Source organism: Anabrus simplex, chromosome 3, assembly GCF_040414725.1.
Source record: "Anabrus simplex isolate iqAnaSimp1 chromosome 3, ASM4041472v1, whole genome shotgun sequence".
Classification (NCBI taxonomy): domain Eukaryota; kingdom Metazoa; phylum Arthropoda; class Insecta; order Orthoptera; family Tettigoniidae; genus Anabrus; species Anabrus simplex.
In genome coordinates this window covers 29,085,621-29,103,461 of record NC_090267.1, presented here as the reverse complement: position 1 = coordinate 29,103,461, position 17,841 = coordinate 29,085,621, and the positions used below count along the sequence as shown (strand labels likewise).

At 39.2% G+C, this 17,841-nt stretch overlaps 1 protein-coding gene across 2 annotated transcripts in view; it reads right to left on the bottom strand.

Moving 5' to 3' along the window:
* LOC136866971 (luciferin 4-monooxygenase) overlaps window positions 1-17,841 on the bottom strand; it is a 74,707-nt gene that overhangs the window by 25,924 nt on the left and 30,942 nt on the right. For both annotated transcript variants that reach the window (XM_067144062.2, XM_068226979.1), the window contains exons 3-4: window positions 7,547-7,847; window positions 1,132-1,300 (exon numbers count right to left, since the gene is read on the bottom strand). In XM_067144062.2, coding sequence (XP_067000163.2) covers window positions 1,132-1,300; window positions 7,547-7,847 — 470 coding nt within the window. The remainder of the gene's footprint in view (window positions 1-1,131; window positions 1,301-7,546; window positions 7,848-17,841) is intronic.

Sequence of the window (17,841 nt, the reverse complement as noted above, 5' to 3'; positions counted from 1 at the left end):
ATTGGGTGTATGTGTTGTCTTCATCATCATTTCATCCTCATCACGACGCGCAGGTCGCCTACGTGCGTCAAATAGAAAGACCTGCACCTGGCAAGCCGAACCCGTCCTGGGAGATCCCAGCACTAAAAGCCATACGACATTTCATTTCATATCAGAAACAATAAGAAAAAGGAGATTGCTATTTCTTGGACACACTTATAGAATGGATGAAAATACACTAACTAAACAAATCTTCAAGTACCTTTGGGAAACGAAATCAACCACCACTTGGATTCAAGAAGTCAAGAAAGACCTGGAAAGGAACAACATTCGAGAAGAAGAATTATTGGAAATAAAGATTTTTAGCAAGAAAGTCTTACAAATGGAAGGATTCCAAGGGAGGAAGGAAAAGAAAACAGGCACAAAGTTGACTGGAGACAGGAAAAAGAAGCACGGTGAAACAATGAAAGAATACTGGAAGAATAGGAAAGAACAACTAAGGAGGAAGAATTGAAATTGTAACGTGGTCCTTAGAAGGCCGGAACGTAATAATAATAATAATAATAATAATAATAATAATAATAATAATAATAATAATAATAATAATTTCGTGTGGCTATCTATAGCCAGGTGCAGCCCTCGTATGGGAGACCCTCCGATTAGGATGGGTGGCATCTGCCATGTATAGGTAACTGCGTGTTATTGTGGTGGACGATAGTGTTATGTGTGGTGTGTGAGTTGCAGGGATGTTGGGGACAACACAAACACATAGTCCGCTAGCCATTGGAATTAACCAATGAAGGTTAAAATTCCCGACCCGGCCAGGAATCGAACCCCGACCCCTCTGTACGCTGACGATTCAGCCAACGAGTCGGACACGGCAGATATAAGAGTTGATATTGCAATTTTCAAGCAAGTCCCAGGTGAATATTTTCTTATGTTATTTATAACTCATCATTTGTCTTTACAATATACTTAGGTGTGAATACAGTTGTGTAGATTTTAGGCGCACTTTAGTGGAAATAACTCGCAAACAGATGAATGTTAATGAACAAGAAATATAAATGGTCAATTATAATAAATAATAATTCTTCGAGAAAATCAGAGGAATTTTGAAACAACAGTTGTATTTAATAGAGTACAAAGACGTACCTTATATTCTTGTACGGTTTTGAGAAAAATCTCCTCCTCGAAGTGCACTGCAAGTAACGTCTCAAGGCCCATGTAGATACCGAGAAGGTAAAACAATGGTGCAGATACCCAAAACGGTGAAGAGAAGAGGAGTACCTTATCGTCGAGCCTGAAGAGATCATCTCCCCTCCTGCAGAAGAAGTTCACACCACTCGATATATTAGAGAGCGAGCACTGATTTCAGAAATTAAAATTGTCTTGGTTAATACTAGGTTATTGTAAATTAGTGGGGTTCAAGACATGCGCGCCAGGAGCACACTCCGCCCATCCCGCACCACTGCGATGTTAGTGAGAGAGACTGGGCGTAAGTGCAGACTGTGTTTGTGGTGAAATTGGACTGATGAAGGAAACACAGCCTTCGTAATCAAACATAGTGATTTTCTTCTTGTTTTACTGACATTGACATTTAATGCGAATTTGGCCCACTTATACGACCTAACGCCCTTCGTGATATAATATGACTAGCTGAATCTCCGTTCTTCGCACGAGATAACGCGTTATTTTGAATTTCCTAAAAGAGGAGTCATGACTGAAGTTTGGAATTTCTATAAATTACCAGATATCACAACCTTTTTTTTTAATTGCTTTCCGTTGTACCGACACAAGATAGGTCGTATGGCGACGATGGGATAGGAATGGGCTAGCAATGGGAAGGAAGCGGCAGTGGCCTTAATTAAGGTAATGAACTACTGATGAACTAAGGAATACACAAACCATACAATATTAGACAGTCTCACTTACCACTTAATGTAATTGATTTTTTTTACATTTATAGTATCCACTTGAACGGGAGCAAATGCTGCAAGTGCATTACTACACTGACGAGTGTTCCGGAATTAATTTTTGGTTTTCCTACCATTATTTTTTAACTGATAATAACAGCATATTATAATAATATAACCCTTTCAGACCGAGTACGCACAATTGTGCGGGTTCGTATTTTAGTTATCCCTGACCGTATTTGATGTTTTTTCGGCGCTACACCGGACTGCAGTGATTGTGCAGGACACGTGGAGTGTATTTCAATTGATTTTAGTATGCGCTTGACCGCCAGGGCGAAGGAAGAAGAGTTTAAAAAGCACAGTTGATCGGCGAGATGGCAGGAAGCAGTAGTGCCGAAAGTAAGTATTTATTTACTGCGTTTATATTAATCTATAAGCTTTACTGAATACCGGAATATATTCAATGAAGTGCGTACATTGGTTAGTGAACGTAAATTTTGAAGCTACACCATCGTACGTGATACAACGAGGTTTTGAATTTTGATGCGCACAATTGTGTGGGTCCTGTTTTTCGGATGTTAGTTTTTATTTTGTAAAATAAACTATTAATATGTGTATTGAGGAGCATTTTAGTCAGTTCTTGACGTACAAACAAAAATTCACACCTCCAGTTTTCTTTCAGGTCTGAAAGGGATAAAACAAGCGTCCCAGCGGCCAAAATGTGAGGTGGACAGCAATGATAGCGCGTATTTTCCTACAGCAACAGTATTTGCAAATATTTATATACAATACTTTAAAAATCATTTTAAAAAGAAATTATCGATGTTTTTGAAATGAGAGCGAAATTCGTCACTGCTAATGTCTATTCTCTTTCTTTCGAATGCCAATTTGTCATGATCGGTTACTTGTGAGCGCCGAAAAAGGGATCTATACTACTGAAATATATATGATTCAAGTTGTCCTGGTCTACGGTTAATTGAGATTTTACATATTTTAATTAAATTGAATAAGAGACAATGTTAAGAGAAAATATTTATTTATTTTATTTATTTATTCCTGACTTACATTTGTGGCGAAGTTAGGGCTCACGGCCCTCTCTTACACTTAACCACTATAAACAGAATTTAAAAATGTAAACATAAAAGTAAGACATAGAAATTCTAAAAATAATACTACAGACAGATAATTCTAAGACTACCGGTAAGTTAGGCCTACATATCAGTACAGCAATTAATGTGATAATTAATAATAATAATAATAATAATAATAACAATATTAATAATAATAATAATAATATTAATATTATTAATAATAATAATAATAAATGAAGAAAACCCATTCACACAACATACACACAATGACTCACACAACTCAGTTTATGTTACCAGGAAAAACTTTCTGCAGGCAGATTTGAATTTATGAGAGTAAGTAAGGTGCCGAATGTCCATTGGGAGTGTATTCCAGAGTCTCGATGCGGTAACTAAAAAGGATTGATTGTAGGAATTGGTTCGACTTAGTGGAATTTCAAGTAAGGAACCAGAACGGGTACTAATTTCATGGAATGAGGAAAGGAAACGAAAATTAGAAGAGAGGTAAGTAGGAGTGTTCGTCGAGAGCACTTGGTAAACAAGTGTCATTAGGTGATAATTCCTTCGTTCATTTATGCGTAGCCATCCCAATGTTTTGAAATATGGTGTAACATGAGTGTCATGTCGCAGTTGGAAGGCATATCGTATGCATGAGTTTTGTGCTCGCTGAAGTCTCAAAGCTTGTTCAGCATTTTGATTGACTAGTACTGTATCACAGTAGTCTAAAATTGGGAATAGTAGTGCTTGGATTAATTTTAATTTAAGTTTTTGAGGAAAAGAATTCTTGTGACGTTTCAGGGGATATAGAGCTGCATGAACCTTTCTACATACATTTGTTACGTGTTCATTCCAGGTCAGATTCTCATTGATGGAGATTCCAAGATTAGTTACATTTTTAAGGTACGGTACAGCAATGTCATTGATTATGATTGGAGGAGGATTGATATTGCTTATTACATGTAATAATTTAGAGTTCCCTATGATAATACTTTGTGTTTTACGAGGATTTAGGAGTAAGTGGTTGTTTTTAGCATAGGCGGTAAGCTGTTCAATATCCGAATTAATGTGCTGAACTGTTTCATGTAAATTGTTTGTAGTGGTGTGTTTGTATATCTGCATATCATCAGCATATAAGTGGTAGTTGCAATACTGAAGTGTGGAAGATATGTCATTAATATGCAAGACGAACAGTAAGGGCCCTAGAACAGACCCTTGAGGGACACCGGATGATTTTACAGCCCATTGGGATCTTTGATTGTTTACCACTACGCACTGGCGACGATTTGTAAGGTACGACTTAAAAAAATTAAGGGCTATGGGGCCGATATGCAGAGAGCGTAGCTTGGATAATAGTATGTCTATATTTACCGTGTCGAACGCACTACTAAAGTCAAGAAGTGTCAGTATCGTCACCTGCCGTTTGTCCATTGCTAGTCTTATGTCATCTGTTACCCGAAGAAGTGCAGTCGTAGTACTGTGTCCCTTTCTGAAGCCAGATTGCAATGGGTCAAAAAGAGAATGCCTGGTTAAGAATTCTACTAGCTGCTCGTGTACAACCCGTTCAAGAACTTTCGAGAGAGGGGGAAGAATCGAAATAGGCCGGTAATCAGATGGCGCATTTGCTGTGGTACCGGTATGCTTTAATATTGGGGTTACTAGAGCATCCTTCCATGCAGTTGGAAACGTCCCGGTGGTGAGACAATGGTTTACAATGTGGGTAATAATTGGTAGGACCGCGCCAATAATGTTTTTTATAAAGCCTATTGGGATGTTATCTGCTCCTTTAGCTTGTGACTTAACTGAATTTAAAATACGCTTTACATCATTTACACTGGCAGAGTGAAAAGAGAAATTATTTTCGTTTTCTGTAAGGTCACTGATTATTTTATTTAGATTGATATGATTTTGAGGTTGAGATTCCTTTATTGGGTTAGTTACGAAGTGAGAGTTAAGTGTATCGAGAGATATAGTTGGCATATGTGGCTCTTTGCATTTTCCAACACCCATACCTCGAAGTTCGTTCCAGGTTTCACGTGCATTTAAATTCCGTGTTACATTTTTAATGTGATTAAATTTGCTATTGCGAATTAATTGCTTTGTTCTGTTACGTAAAAGACGATATTGTTCGAAATCTAATTCATTATTTGTTTCCTTGTATCGGCGGAACATTGCGTCACGGCGAGCCATTGTTGCTTTTATATCGTTTGTTAACCAAGGTGCAGGCGAGCGAGTGACTCTAGCTTGCCTAACTGGAGCATGTTTGTCATATAGTCCTATGAGTAGAGAGTTAAATCTTCTCACTTTCATGTCTGTGTCCTGCACCTGCTTTATATCTTCCCAAGGTAAACTGTACGCATCATTTTGGAGTTGTTGTAAATCGATATTTTTCAGATCCCTATAACTAATGTATTTAGCTCTGTATTTTGGTACACGTAGAGAGTAGCACAGGTAAATTAAGTCATGAGTTGATATGCCAGGTACAGGAAATTGACCGTACTTCAGAACTTTATGCGGGTTATTTGTAACTAGGAGGTCAATTCCAGTATGGCTTGTGTATTTAAGTGTATGAACATGATTCGTTGCATCAAGCGGTAAGATCGTCATGTCGACGGAGGTAAGTAGGTTGCTGATTCGTTCTGATTTGCCAGTCGGGGCTAAGATATTTGAGTTAAAGTCACCAAGAAGTAGTATATGCTCGTAGGTTGGTACTAGTTTGAGAAGGTCAGATTCAAGGTCAGAGATATTAGTAACATTCGGTGGTTTATAGACAACTCCTACCAATACTTTTTGACGGTTAATTATGGTTTCAGCAAACATATATTCTGTATATGGAGTGATGCCAGATGATGATCTGATAATTATTCTACATTTAATATCATCTCTACAATAAACTGCTACACCTCCACCACGTCTGGCAGTGCGATCATGCCGATAGAGAGTATATCCTTCTAGATTTACAAGGTTAGAGCTAATTTTATCGGATAACCAGGTTTCAGTAATACACATAATATGCATGTTACAGGTTGATATTATCGAACGAACTTCATCTATGTGACTGAGGAGTGAGAGAGAATTGATATGGCAACACTGTAGACTTCGCGAGAACTGAGACAGAGATTGTTTCAATAACAGTTCAGTAGGCTGAGGGTTGGGGACAGTTGGTGAAGGTACACGAGGGTTATTTTCGTCTTGGAATACACTCGGATCAATGACACTCAGGAATGCCTCATCTACCGTAACAGTAGTTTTAAGGACACCAGCTGCTGACATGTTTAAAGAGTAGGTGACTCATTCCTGGAAAAAACACTGATAGCACACACACACTGACAGACACACGCAGATAATTAAATTCACATAGCATATGTTTGAACATTTCAATAGAAAAATAAGTAATAATAATAATAATAATTAAATAAGGATACTAATAAAATTACACTAATATACAGTTGAAGAGTTAGTCTAGAGTAGCATTTAGCTAAGGTGCTGTGCTCCAGGCTTTAAGTGCACCTGCCGGCGAGAATTTCAGAAATAAGTAGAAGAGAAAGAGTTTGTAAGTGTGGGTAGAACTGGTGAATGCTATACGACTATTTTACGAATTTGTTACAGATGAAGAAATAGTTGAGGAACTAGAAAGCTATTTCACAGTAGAATCTACATACACATGGTGAGATACTACACTATGGTATTGCTCATTTATTTGAGAGCGTTCAGTTCATCCATTGTTGTTATGTTGTGTCTGGTTTCCCCTCTTTTTACAACAATGCGTCCCTGTATGGTCCAGACATTTCTCACTCCAAATTTATCTACAGCCGCCTTTAATATGAGAGTGCGAGCCGCAGTCAGGTCCTCCCTGATAGTGATTCCAGTGCCTGCTAACCTGCGCTTGTTACGGAAGACTTCCTCCCTTTTCCTATAGCTTACGAATTTCACTATTATAGGGCGTTTCACTCCCAGCCCCGGCCTGCCAACTCGGTGAGACCTATCAATATCCTGCACGGCAATGTCAAGGCCAAGTTTATCTTTAAACAACCTGACTGAAAGTTCGTCCGTATTCTCATTAGGTGATTCGGGATTTCCGAACACACGCACACTTCCTCTACGTTGATATTGCTCCAAAGCATCAGTACTCCTTTTGAGTTCATCCTGCACTGCTTTCAGTTCAATTTCCCTATTTTTAATATCAATTTTAAGTTCATTGATAATCTCAGTGTTGAAGTCCAGAGAAAGCGTTCAGAATTTTGACATTATATTTAATTTATGGAAGGAGATTTCAACTCACAACTCAATTCCTAGATTTAATTAAGACACTAAACTGTGCATGAGTATTGTTTATGAGCTTTAGGTAGGACATAAATGGATTTCTTTAGTTTGGTAGTAAGAGTCTTTTGATTAGAGAACTCACAAGTATGCAGCATAATCAGGGTATCATATTACCATTAATAAATAAATGGATAACTTTATAAGTGATTAACAAATTCCACAAAAATCGCATAAATATATTATTTTGAAATCAGAAATAACCTTCCTCAAGACTAGTAGCAATGGACACTTGTGGTTAATACTCACTCCAATATGGCGAGCTGTACCATCAAAGCCTTCTGAGTTATCATCACACCTTTGGGCAGCCCCGTGGTGCCACTGGAACACATGATAAGAGCCTCCTTGTCCTCATGATCCTTCACATCTGCCGGCTGGTAGTCAGGTCCCGTGGCGTGGCTCAGGAACTTATTCCAACTGGGTGTACCCAGAATAACAACCTCCGTTTTGAGATTCAAGTTTGAGAGAACTGTTTCTATCTTTCCTACTGATTCCGGCGTGGAAATTATGATACGGGGTTGGACGAGATCCAGAATGATGCCAAAGTCATCTGAAAAGAAACAACACGGCTATTATACTGTACGACTAGGGAAGTTGATACGAGAGTCCGAGCTCGCAGATATGAGAGCAAGCGCCGAACGAGAGAGAGAGCGAGCGAGAGGAATATACCATGTGATTCAGCCGCCCCTTCCAATGTAGATGTATGCAACTCGCAATAATAATGCCGTCCTGAAAACATCTGTCCTACTGGTATGCTCAGACAACACAACCGGAAATCTTGGTATTTACCGCCTCACCGGGATAGGACGCCGTAATATTATACTCGTATTAAATACTGGAAGGCATGTGACACGCCGGCGAAACACCAAATTGATATTGTGCCACAGCAAGCCCAATACGAGTTATACGCTGTATAGCGTGCCACACGGAACCGTAGCGTAGTTTGTAATGACGCCGCGGAGAAAGCATACGTGTGAGGTGGGAGGTTCGAGTCCATGGCGAAGATTCCATGTTTTTGAAATATTTGTTTTATACGTACGACATGTAATGTAACTTCAATACCCACTTTCATGTCCGATTCGTTGACTGAGTGGTCAGCGTACTGGCCTTCGGTTCAGAGGGTCCCGGTTTCGATTCCCGGCCGGGTCGGAGATTTTAACCTTCATTGGTTAATTCCAGTGGCTCGGGGGCTGGGTGTTTATGCTGTCTCCAGCATCCCTGCAACTCACACACCACACATAACACTACCCCAGCCCCACAATAACACGCAGTCACCTACATATGGCAGATGCTGCCCACCCTCATCGGAGGGTCTGCCTTGCAAGGGCTAAAAATAGCCACACGAAATTGTTATTATTACTCACTTCCATGTCAATTGTGCGTACATGAATGTGATTATGACCCTAATAAGGGCCGATAAGTTAGCAGGCGGGAAACATATGGGCAGGAAATAATAGAAACAGAACTGCCCTGATAATACTCGATGTCATGACCGTTTTGGGTTATGCACATTCGGGCTCGGTGTCTAATAGATCGGCTTGCGCGCTGAAGCATTCTAGGTGTAATTGCTCGACAGGCGTCCATGATGAGTTGCCGGAGTTGTTCCAGGTTTTCCGGCGCTTGATTGTAAACGACGTTATTCAAATGCCACCAGAATAAGAAATCTAACGGCGTCAAATCCGGTGATCCGACGGTTCAAGGAACGCAGCCCCGTCGTCGCATCATTTTCCAGACTGATTAATAGCCACCTACAGAACTCCATTCGAGCTTCGAAATCCTGCTCATGGAGCTCTTGGTGTAGCTCAAGGTGGTATGGGTGAAATTTATGGTCACGCAGTATTCGCCTGTTCTGCAGTCACCCTTGTACTGATGTGTGGATAATTACGAGCTGCCACATAAACGGCATCCTTTATTTCACCCGATATAACGGGCCTATCGCAGACTCGTGGCTGGTTGGATATCACGCCTCTTGTCTTTAGGCGTGTTTCGATACGCGGAATATCGTAGCAGCCGGGTGTCGTCTGTCGGTATACCGTTCCTGGTACAGACATAGTGCCTCGTACGCGTTTTGAATTGCTTTCCCATAAAAGAGAAGCATGACAACGTATTCCTCTGTGGATAACGTACCCAATGACAGCAGAGATTGCATTCAGGCCCTAACCAGTGGAGTATGCACAGGGCAAAAGTTGAATAACAGCGTTGTTCTGCTGCTTGAATGTGGCATACTGACGCAAAAAATATTTGAGCGATGTAGGATTCGGACCGCCGATGGCACATTTCGCCGCTTCATAGGCTAACGCCTAACCACATCCTCTACGCTACACTGCTGGAAACATGCTGGTAGTACAAGAGTAGAGTACATACGCCATTCGATTCGGTGTTTAAGACATTAATTACTGCACTGTTACTTAGTTCTTTTTGCATTGATTCCCCTCTTCGTTACATCCGGTCACCAGGCACGACATATTAACATAGTCAAAGGACGTCGCTACATGATTTCAAGGCGTCATGTTTTGCGAGCGGACGATATAACCTGTCGGTATGGTTCAGAATTGTGTCCAAAGGTGCTCACTGGACACTAGTACCATACAGTACCCCTGCAGGGGAATAGCCACCTTATAACCATGGCGTATGTTAGTTGGGTTGCATAAAACTACAATGCAAGGGGAAGATGATTCACACGGTAGATGACACATCTTTTTGAGAAATGTTGTTGTTGTTGTTGTTGTTTGAGTCGTCAGTCCGTAGACTGGTTTCATGGAGCTCTCCATGCAACCGTATCATGTGCTGAACTTTTCATATCAACGTAACTGCTGCATCCTACATCTACGCTTTACAAATTTCGTGCCGGAGCTGGGAATCAAACTCTGGGGGTGGCAGCTAATCACACTTACCACTACACCACAGAGGCGGACTAGCTACATATCCGTGATCTTTACTCCATAGCGGAGAAAAATTAGGTGGGTTTTTCTGGTGGTTTAACGTCGCACAAACACATCGAAGGTTTTTGACGACGCAAGGTCCGTGGCCTTAATCAAAATACACCCCGAAACTCTTGCCTAGTATGAAAATGACAAACCACGGAAAAAGATGTTAAAGTTTGCCAACAGTGGGATTCGAAGCCACCATCCCCCAAATGCAAGCTCACAACTACGCTACCCTAACCGTATGGGCAACTCACTCGGTGTCTTTCTTTATAGGACAGAGCTCGATAACTGCAGTTTTACTCTTATTCAAGTTTACGAGTGAGAGTCCGTACAGCATGTCTATGTCTGGATACATGGAAAGTCCTTTTATTCCAGTTCTTATGAAATACAAGGAGACGCCTGGACTATTGTAATATCTGTTACATTGAAGCCATATCCGTTCACTTTGAAATGTATCTGTTGTCCCCTTCAAAAGTGGTAATATTTTATTAGAAAGAAAATGATTTATTTCATCAGTGTGTTGGGACATTATTTTAATCGGCAAGAGGGTGAGATTCCGTATTTCGTGCCAGTACGAGCTAGTCACTTCGCGAACCGGTTTTCCCGACCTACAGAGAGCACGAGGGAGCAGGCTGGAATTCCTGTTATGTGGCCTTCAGACACATGTGTGCGTACCACGTGACATGGCGAGCAGGCAGATCTCAATCGATCAATAAATGGAAAGTCAAGTGACGTAAAACTGGAGCAGCCAATAAAAGTGACAACCTTCACTGGAATTCAACAAATCCACCAATTAGATGTAATTAAGAGACACACCTATGTCTTACGACAGGAAATTAATGGTAATTCCAGAGGAAAATTTGGTAGAGGGTTTTATACTTCTGAACGCTAAATTTGAGCATTACTCTGACTGCAGCAACCGAAGAGACTGGACGTCGTTTGCTTCATCGGAAGACTTTACATTGGAGAAGGCATCGAGGACTATATAAACAGCAATTCAGACACTCGAAAAATTTCACTACGATTAATTTAGGGTTGTTCTAAGATAAGTGTCTTCAGCCAGATTATAAAGCATCGAGAGTGAATCCTGGGCTATTTCTAAGACTTTTTGTTAGTTTCAGCTTTCTGCAAGAACTTGAAAGAAGAAAGGTCCTGAGTTCGAGTTTACGGCAAGATGGTTATCCAGCTCCACGAAGAATACTGCAAGTTCCTGTACATCGTCAACGCCTCCATGAGTCACTAAACATGTAAGGCATCGGACATGGGCGAGACTTCGTTCGCTGGAAGGTGATGTGACCACGTGCTAGGTCATCAGCCACAATCCAGTTCACACCAGTCACATGAGTATTCTTTAAGAATTCAATTGCTTTCTATCTTTGTAAATATCTGTAAACGTAGCCTTACTTATTCCTTTGGATTTCTATTAGTTTTGCAGTAGTTTGATTTTTCATTCTTCTTTCTTTGGTGAGAGGTAGTTAGAACCCTTGGAATGAGTGTGTGTTTGCTCTATTAGTTAGAAATGAATGTGAGTCATCGAGAGAGACCTTAACTGTCCTAAGAATTTAGAAGACAGGTGAGATAAAAATTAAATGAACCCCGCGTTAATTTTGATTAGTTTTGAAATAATTTGAAAGTTATTTAAAACAAATTAGGACAGTGTTCTAGTGTTTTTCTTCGTGTAGAATTTCATTCTATGATTGTACGACATGTTTATGGGTTCGAATTTATTTAGAGTCATCCGAATAACTTCACACGACAACTTTACGAATGAGATTATGCACGGTCAGGAATATAATAATAATAATAATAATGAGTAAAAATAATTAAAGCTAATTACGGGCTAAAATGATTTAATAAGGTCATTAGTTTAATGTTAGTTATTTTTGGAAAGTATTATCGTGTGCTCACTTTATGTAAAGTAAGCCTGGAACATGGCAAATTCTCCGGACGGAGTATCGACGAATTATAGGTATATTTCTGCGCTATGAATTTGAGTATGACTTGCAGATGGGCATTATATTTTGAGTAATAATTTATGCACCCATTAGAGTCAATTTTGGGAAGAGATGTGTCACTGGACATGATTTCTTCGAGCTTCAGTGCAGAATAATTGAGAGCCACGACATTATGATGAATAAAAATAAATGCCGCAACTCATGTACCGTTAGCGCGTATTCTATTATTTTGACCTGTGTTACAATTATTCTATTCGCTAAATTAGGATCATTTCTGTTTAAAATACTCCTTGAACATCGTTGTATAGTTAATTTCTTTGTATAAGTGATAACCTTAATTCTATCACACTCTGAATTGATACCTGGGATGTGTGTGATAGTGTCATCTGGAGAATGATTTCCCTAATTCGCAGTAAAATCCTAAAATTAATAATAATGGGTTAGTGTTCGTGTAAATAATGTTATAATAACGCCGTGTACCCCTGTGTGAATGTGTGATGTGAGATTTGATCCTAATCTGTGTTTTTTGGAATATTTCATGTACGATTTTGTGAAGGTAATTTTCATTATGTGCGTCAAAGTTTTGACCGACTTGTATTATTTCGCGTGTCCGTAATTGGATCAATTTTGAATCTTTAGAAGATTTTATCGTAATTTAAGGTTGATTAGGGCCTAATTTACTAACTCAAAATGAATAAGAGAAGGCAACGTCCGTGGACTGATGTCACGAGATTTAATTGTTAGATGTTGTACAGTCACTTTCTGCATAAAATTGAGCAAAAGTTAAGGTGATATAAGTTCAAGTAAAAGTTATTAGAAGAAGTTTATTCAATCAATAATTATATAAACGAAGTAATTGTTGAAAGGAAAGTCTAGGGAAGACTTGCTAATCATAAATTAATGAATTAAATAATTTTCAATAATTTAAATAAGGAGGAGAAAATAGTCATTTTCTTGGAAAATAATTGAAACCCAGGAGGGAAGATTTTAATTTTAATAATTGGATTATCATCATAAGAGAAGGATATTAGATATTATTTTGTTTTCCAATCAATTTTTCAGTAAGTTAATGGTTTCTATATTTATTATTGCAGAAAAGAACAATCATTGAAAATTTATTTGAGCGAGATCTTTCACGAATGAAAGCACGAGGAGAAGATGTTTTTCAAGAATCCAACCCAGATTTTGTTAATTTAATTGTTTTCTTTAAAAGAGTGTTAGTTTAATAAATGTGTAAACCTAATTTAGTCTCCTTTCATTTGTCGCTAGTCCTTCATCTATCCCTGCCTTTAAAATTTTCTGCGCAGCCGATAGCGAACGGTCCACCACTGAGACCCTCGCTCTCCGGCGAGCTGAGCCCGGCATAAAGGGGGCAGGTATAGATTTGGCGGCCAACGTGGTTAGGCCCGATTTATTGGCTGTACCAATAAAAGGACTCGATCTTGTAGTCCAGAATTTGGACAAAAACAAGATGCGGCGACAAATAAAATTTTTCCAGGTTATTTTTGAAACATTTATTAGCCCAAAATTTTGTGGCGAACTACACTCAGGTTAAGTTTAGGAAGGGCCTTGTTGTTTAATTATAAACAAAATCTGGATGATAGTTGTCAAAATTCTTGTAGCGGCTATTTTCCGCATAATTTGGACTTAGGCTGTAGGATTGTATTTTGCGATGTTAATCTTCTCTGAAGGCTGTGACATCAATCCACTTGTGACTGATGAATTGGATTCTGGTATGTGGCCATCGAACTTAGTCCTCCCATGTCTGAATTGCCGTTTATTTCAAAAGAAAGATGAGTACTGTAACAATGGAGGATTTACGTAGACTCTTAGACGGAGTAGTGACTGACTTACAAAATAACTTAAAGCGGGAAATGAATGAGAATCAAACTAAACTAGAGCAAAAACTCAGTGAAAATAACGTATCATTAGAACAAAAACTCAGTGAAAATAACGAAAATTTAGAGAAAAAACTTAGTGAAAGGAGTGAAAATCTAGAGAAAAAACTTAGCGAGAATAGTGAGTTAATAAAGAGGGAACTCAAAGACACTATTGAGGAAATCCAAAGCAAGACAGAGGAAAATATCGAAAAGCTACACATGGACGTTAAATTATTTAACGGGAAGTTAGCTTCAGTTCAAAGTGAATTGGCATCTGTGAAACAAAATTTTTCAAATTTAAAGGGAGAAATCCAGGTCGGAATAGACAATGCCATGTCAGCTATGTCTAATGAATTTAGTGAAAGACTGGCTAAAGTACAAACTGGGATATTGCAAGGATTAGGTAAATATAAGGACGAGGTGCAAGATAAATTTCAAGCGATTGAGGAGAAAATCGATGAGAATGCACAGGACTTAACAGCAACCAAAACAGCATGGTCTAGAAAATTCACTCAAATTTTCGAAACTGTGAAACAGGTAGAAAAGGGCGTTATTGCTGAAATAAAAGTAGCTCAAGTCACCAACTCAGAGCGACTTGAATATTTTTTACGAAACGATTGAGGAGACACAACAGAGTTTGCAAACTATGAAAACCTCAATAGATAAAGAAATAGGAGAGGTAAAAGCTAGTTCGGAATCCTATAAACAAGAACTACAGAACGGAATTCAGGAACTCACTAAAGAATTACAATTGCTTAAATTGCAAGGCGAAAGTCATAATATTGTAACCAATACATTGTTAGAGAGGCAAAGTAATTTAGAAAAGAAGGTATCCGGAGAAATTTTATCTTCAACTCCGAAGCAGGACGACCAAATGAATGCCCATAACAACGTAAATGTCACCAATCCAGCTCAAGGATATAATAGCGGAGGAGTAAGTCAACTCAATACGTCAGGTCAAACGCAGATAGTACATATAATTCGAATGCAGGAAGACCATCCAAAAAAATTTAATAACGTAAAAGGGGTAACTCCCAGGAGATTTATTAATGAATTACAAGAATATTTTCGGGACAACAAAATACCAGAAGAGCGCCAACTGCGAGTAACGGAAAGATATTTGGAGAATTCTGTATTGACATGGTTCACAGCGTTCGGATATTCATTCGACAATTTCGAAGGATTTAAGAGGGCTTTCCTAGAAAAATATTGGAACACGGACATTCAACATAATCTCAAAACAGAGTTGTACGCTAAGAGGTATGCCTTATCCACGCCAACACGATTTTCAGAATTTTTCTCCAGTCAGCTACGTAAGCTACGAGAGCTAGACACACCGCCATCGGAAGCTGAATTAATAAAGGTTATTACCAGGCAACTTCCAGCAGAAACGCAACGAATTATGATTGCCTCAAATGTACAAACCGCAATTCAAACTGAAGCCATATTGAGACAGCTCGACATGACATCTAGAGAACCACAGAGGCGAAATTCCGGCCAAGAACAGCAAGTTTTCCAAACCAATGTTACAAGATCTGAAGAAAGGAACATTGCTAGCCAAGGGAGAAATTGGGGTAGAAATATCGAAGGAAGACAACCCAGAGACCGATCTCCGAGACCAGGACGCCGAGATGATGAAGAATGGAATTATTCCAGACGTAATGTCCGAAGAAGACCATATGAAAACAATAGGGACAGATGGAGAAGAGAACCAGAGAATAGAAGACCTGAGAGACGGAAAAGAAACTGGAGAGAGGAAGAGAGAGAGAAGTATTTGCGGGAACTCCAGCAGTCCAGTCAAGAACGTAAGAAATGGCATCGGGCTATACATGAGCAGGACGTCAACCCTGACATTGTTGGAGCGGAGAGTTTGGAGTACCAAAGAGCAAAACAAAGGGAAGAGAAAGGACATTCGGAAGATGATGGGTACAATCAAGGTGCCATCAAAAAAAAAAACAACCCCTGAATTAGTAGGAGATAGTCTCGACACTAACCCTTATAGTAATAGTGAAACGCAAGAGTGGATTATTGTTCAAATTGATTCCTGGATGACAAGATCAGATGACCTACTCGAGGAAAATCTAGAGTCGAACACGAACTACTTAAAAACACTACCTATAATTTCGGCTAGAATATGTGGCGTAAAAGTAAAATGTTTAGTGGATACTGGATCTACAATTAGTGTCATTTCAACTTCTTTCCTAAATGATTTAAAGGACAGACATGATATCCCGATTATACCAGTATCTCACATTAAAATAAAAGGAATTATCCCGGATAAGACTGTGGCTTGCAAACTACAGACACTGTTGGATGTTGAAATTGGAAATACAAAATTTCAGAACGTATTCTTGGCTATGTCAAATATAAAATTTAACATCATTCTAGGAGTTGACTTTTTGACATCTTACCATGCCAATATTGACTTGAATTCCAACCAAATTCTTTTTCGATTGGATGAGACATGGGAAACGGCTATAGTTAATCCAGCCGATATCAATGATCAGAGTGTGTTTCTCATTAATAACGCCTCGACACCGTGGGAATCCGAAGACCAGGAAGCCACAGAAGAGGTAAATCAGGCTCTGGATAATATTATAGAAGAGGGCGACGATGCAACACACCCGTATGACCTCATAAACTCAAAGGTTAACCAAGCTATAGGAACGGAAGGATAAAAAGTTTTGCCGACCCCTCAAACTCAATGAGTATGTTCTTTTGAAAAAGCCAGCTACGTCAGAAACAACCAGCAAATATTACGCCAAATTTGCACCACTTTTTATAGGTCCTTATAAAATTATAAAAGTTTATGGGAATAACGCTTACAGAATCCAAAGTTTAGATAAAAATTATGAAGGTATTCATAACGCCCAGAATTTAAAAAGTTATTATTCTTCTAAACCTGTAGATGGTCATCATATCAATCTCATAATAGAAGAAGAAACACCGCCAGATACAGATGAAGATCCAACCTACCACCATGTTTCGACCCAAGTAAATTTACAAGATGAGATTTGTGAAGAATGCCATGAATTACAAGAGAAGGTAATGGATCAACTTCGACGGCTTGGTGCTGCACTCGAGGCAGACAACGCGAGGCTTCGTGCTGGAACAGAACCCTAAATAGAAGTGACACCTGATTACCACCTAAATTTTCAGGGAACATGTTAATTGGAGATTTCCTGTAATAATGATTCCATCTTCAGATCAAATCATTATTTAACCAAGGGAGAAATATGTCCCCTTCAAAAGTGGTAATATTTTATTAGAAAGAAAATGATTTATTTCATCAGTGTGTTGGGACATTATTTTAATCGGCAAGAGGGTGAGATTCCGTATTTCGTGCCAGTACGAGCTAGTCACTTCGCGAACCGGTTTTCCCGACCTACAGAGAGCACGAGGGAGCAGGCTGGAATTCCTGTTATGTGGCCTTCAGACACATGTGTGCGTACCACGTGACATGGCGAGCAGGCAGATCTCAATCGATCAATAAATGGAAAGTCAAGTGACGTAAAACTGGAGCAGCCAATAAAAGTGACAACCTTCACTGGAATTCAACAAATCCACCAATTAGATGTAATTAAGAGACACACCTATGTCTTACGACAGGAAATTAATGGTAATTCCAGAGGAAAATTTGGTAGAGGGTTTTATACTTCTGAACGCTAAATTTGAGCATTACTCTGACTGCAGCAACCGAAGAGACTGGACGTCGTTTGCTTCATCGGAAGACTTTACATTGGAGAAGGCATCGAGGACTATATAAACAGCAATTCAGACAC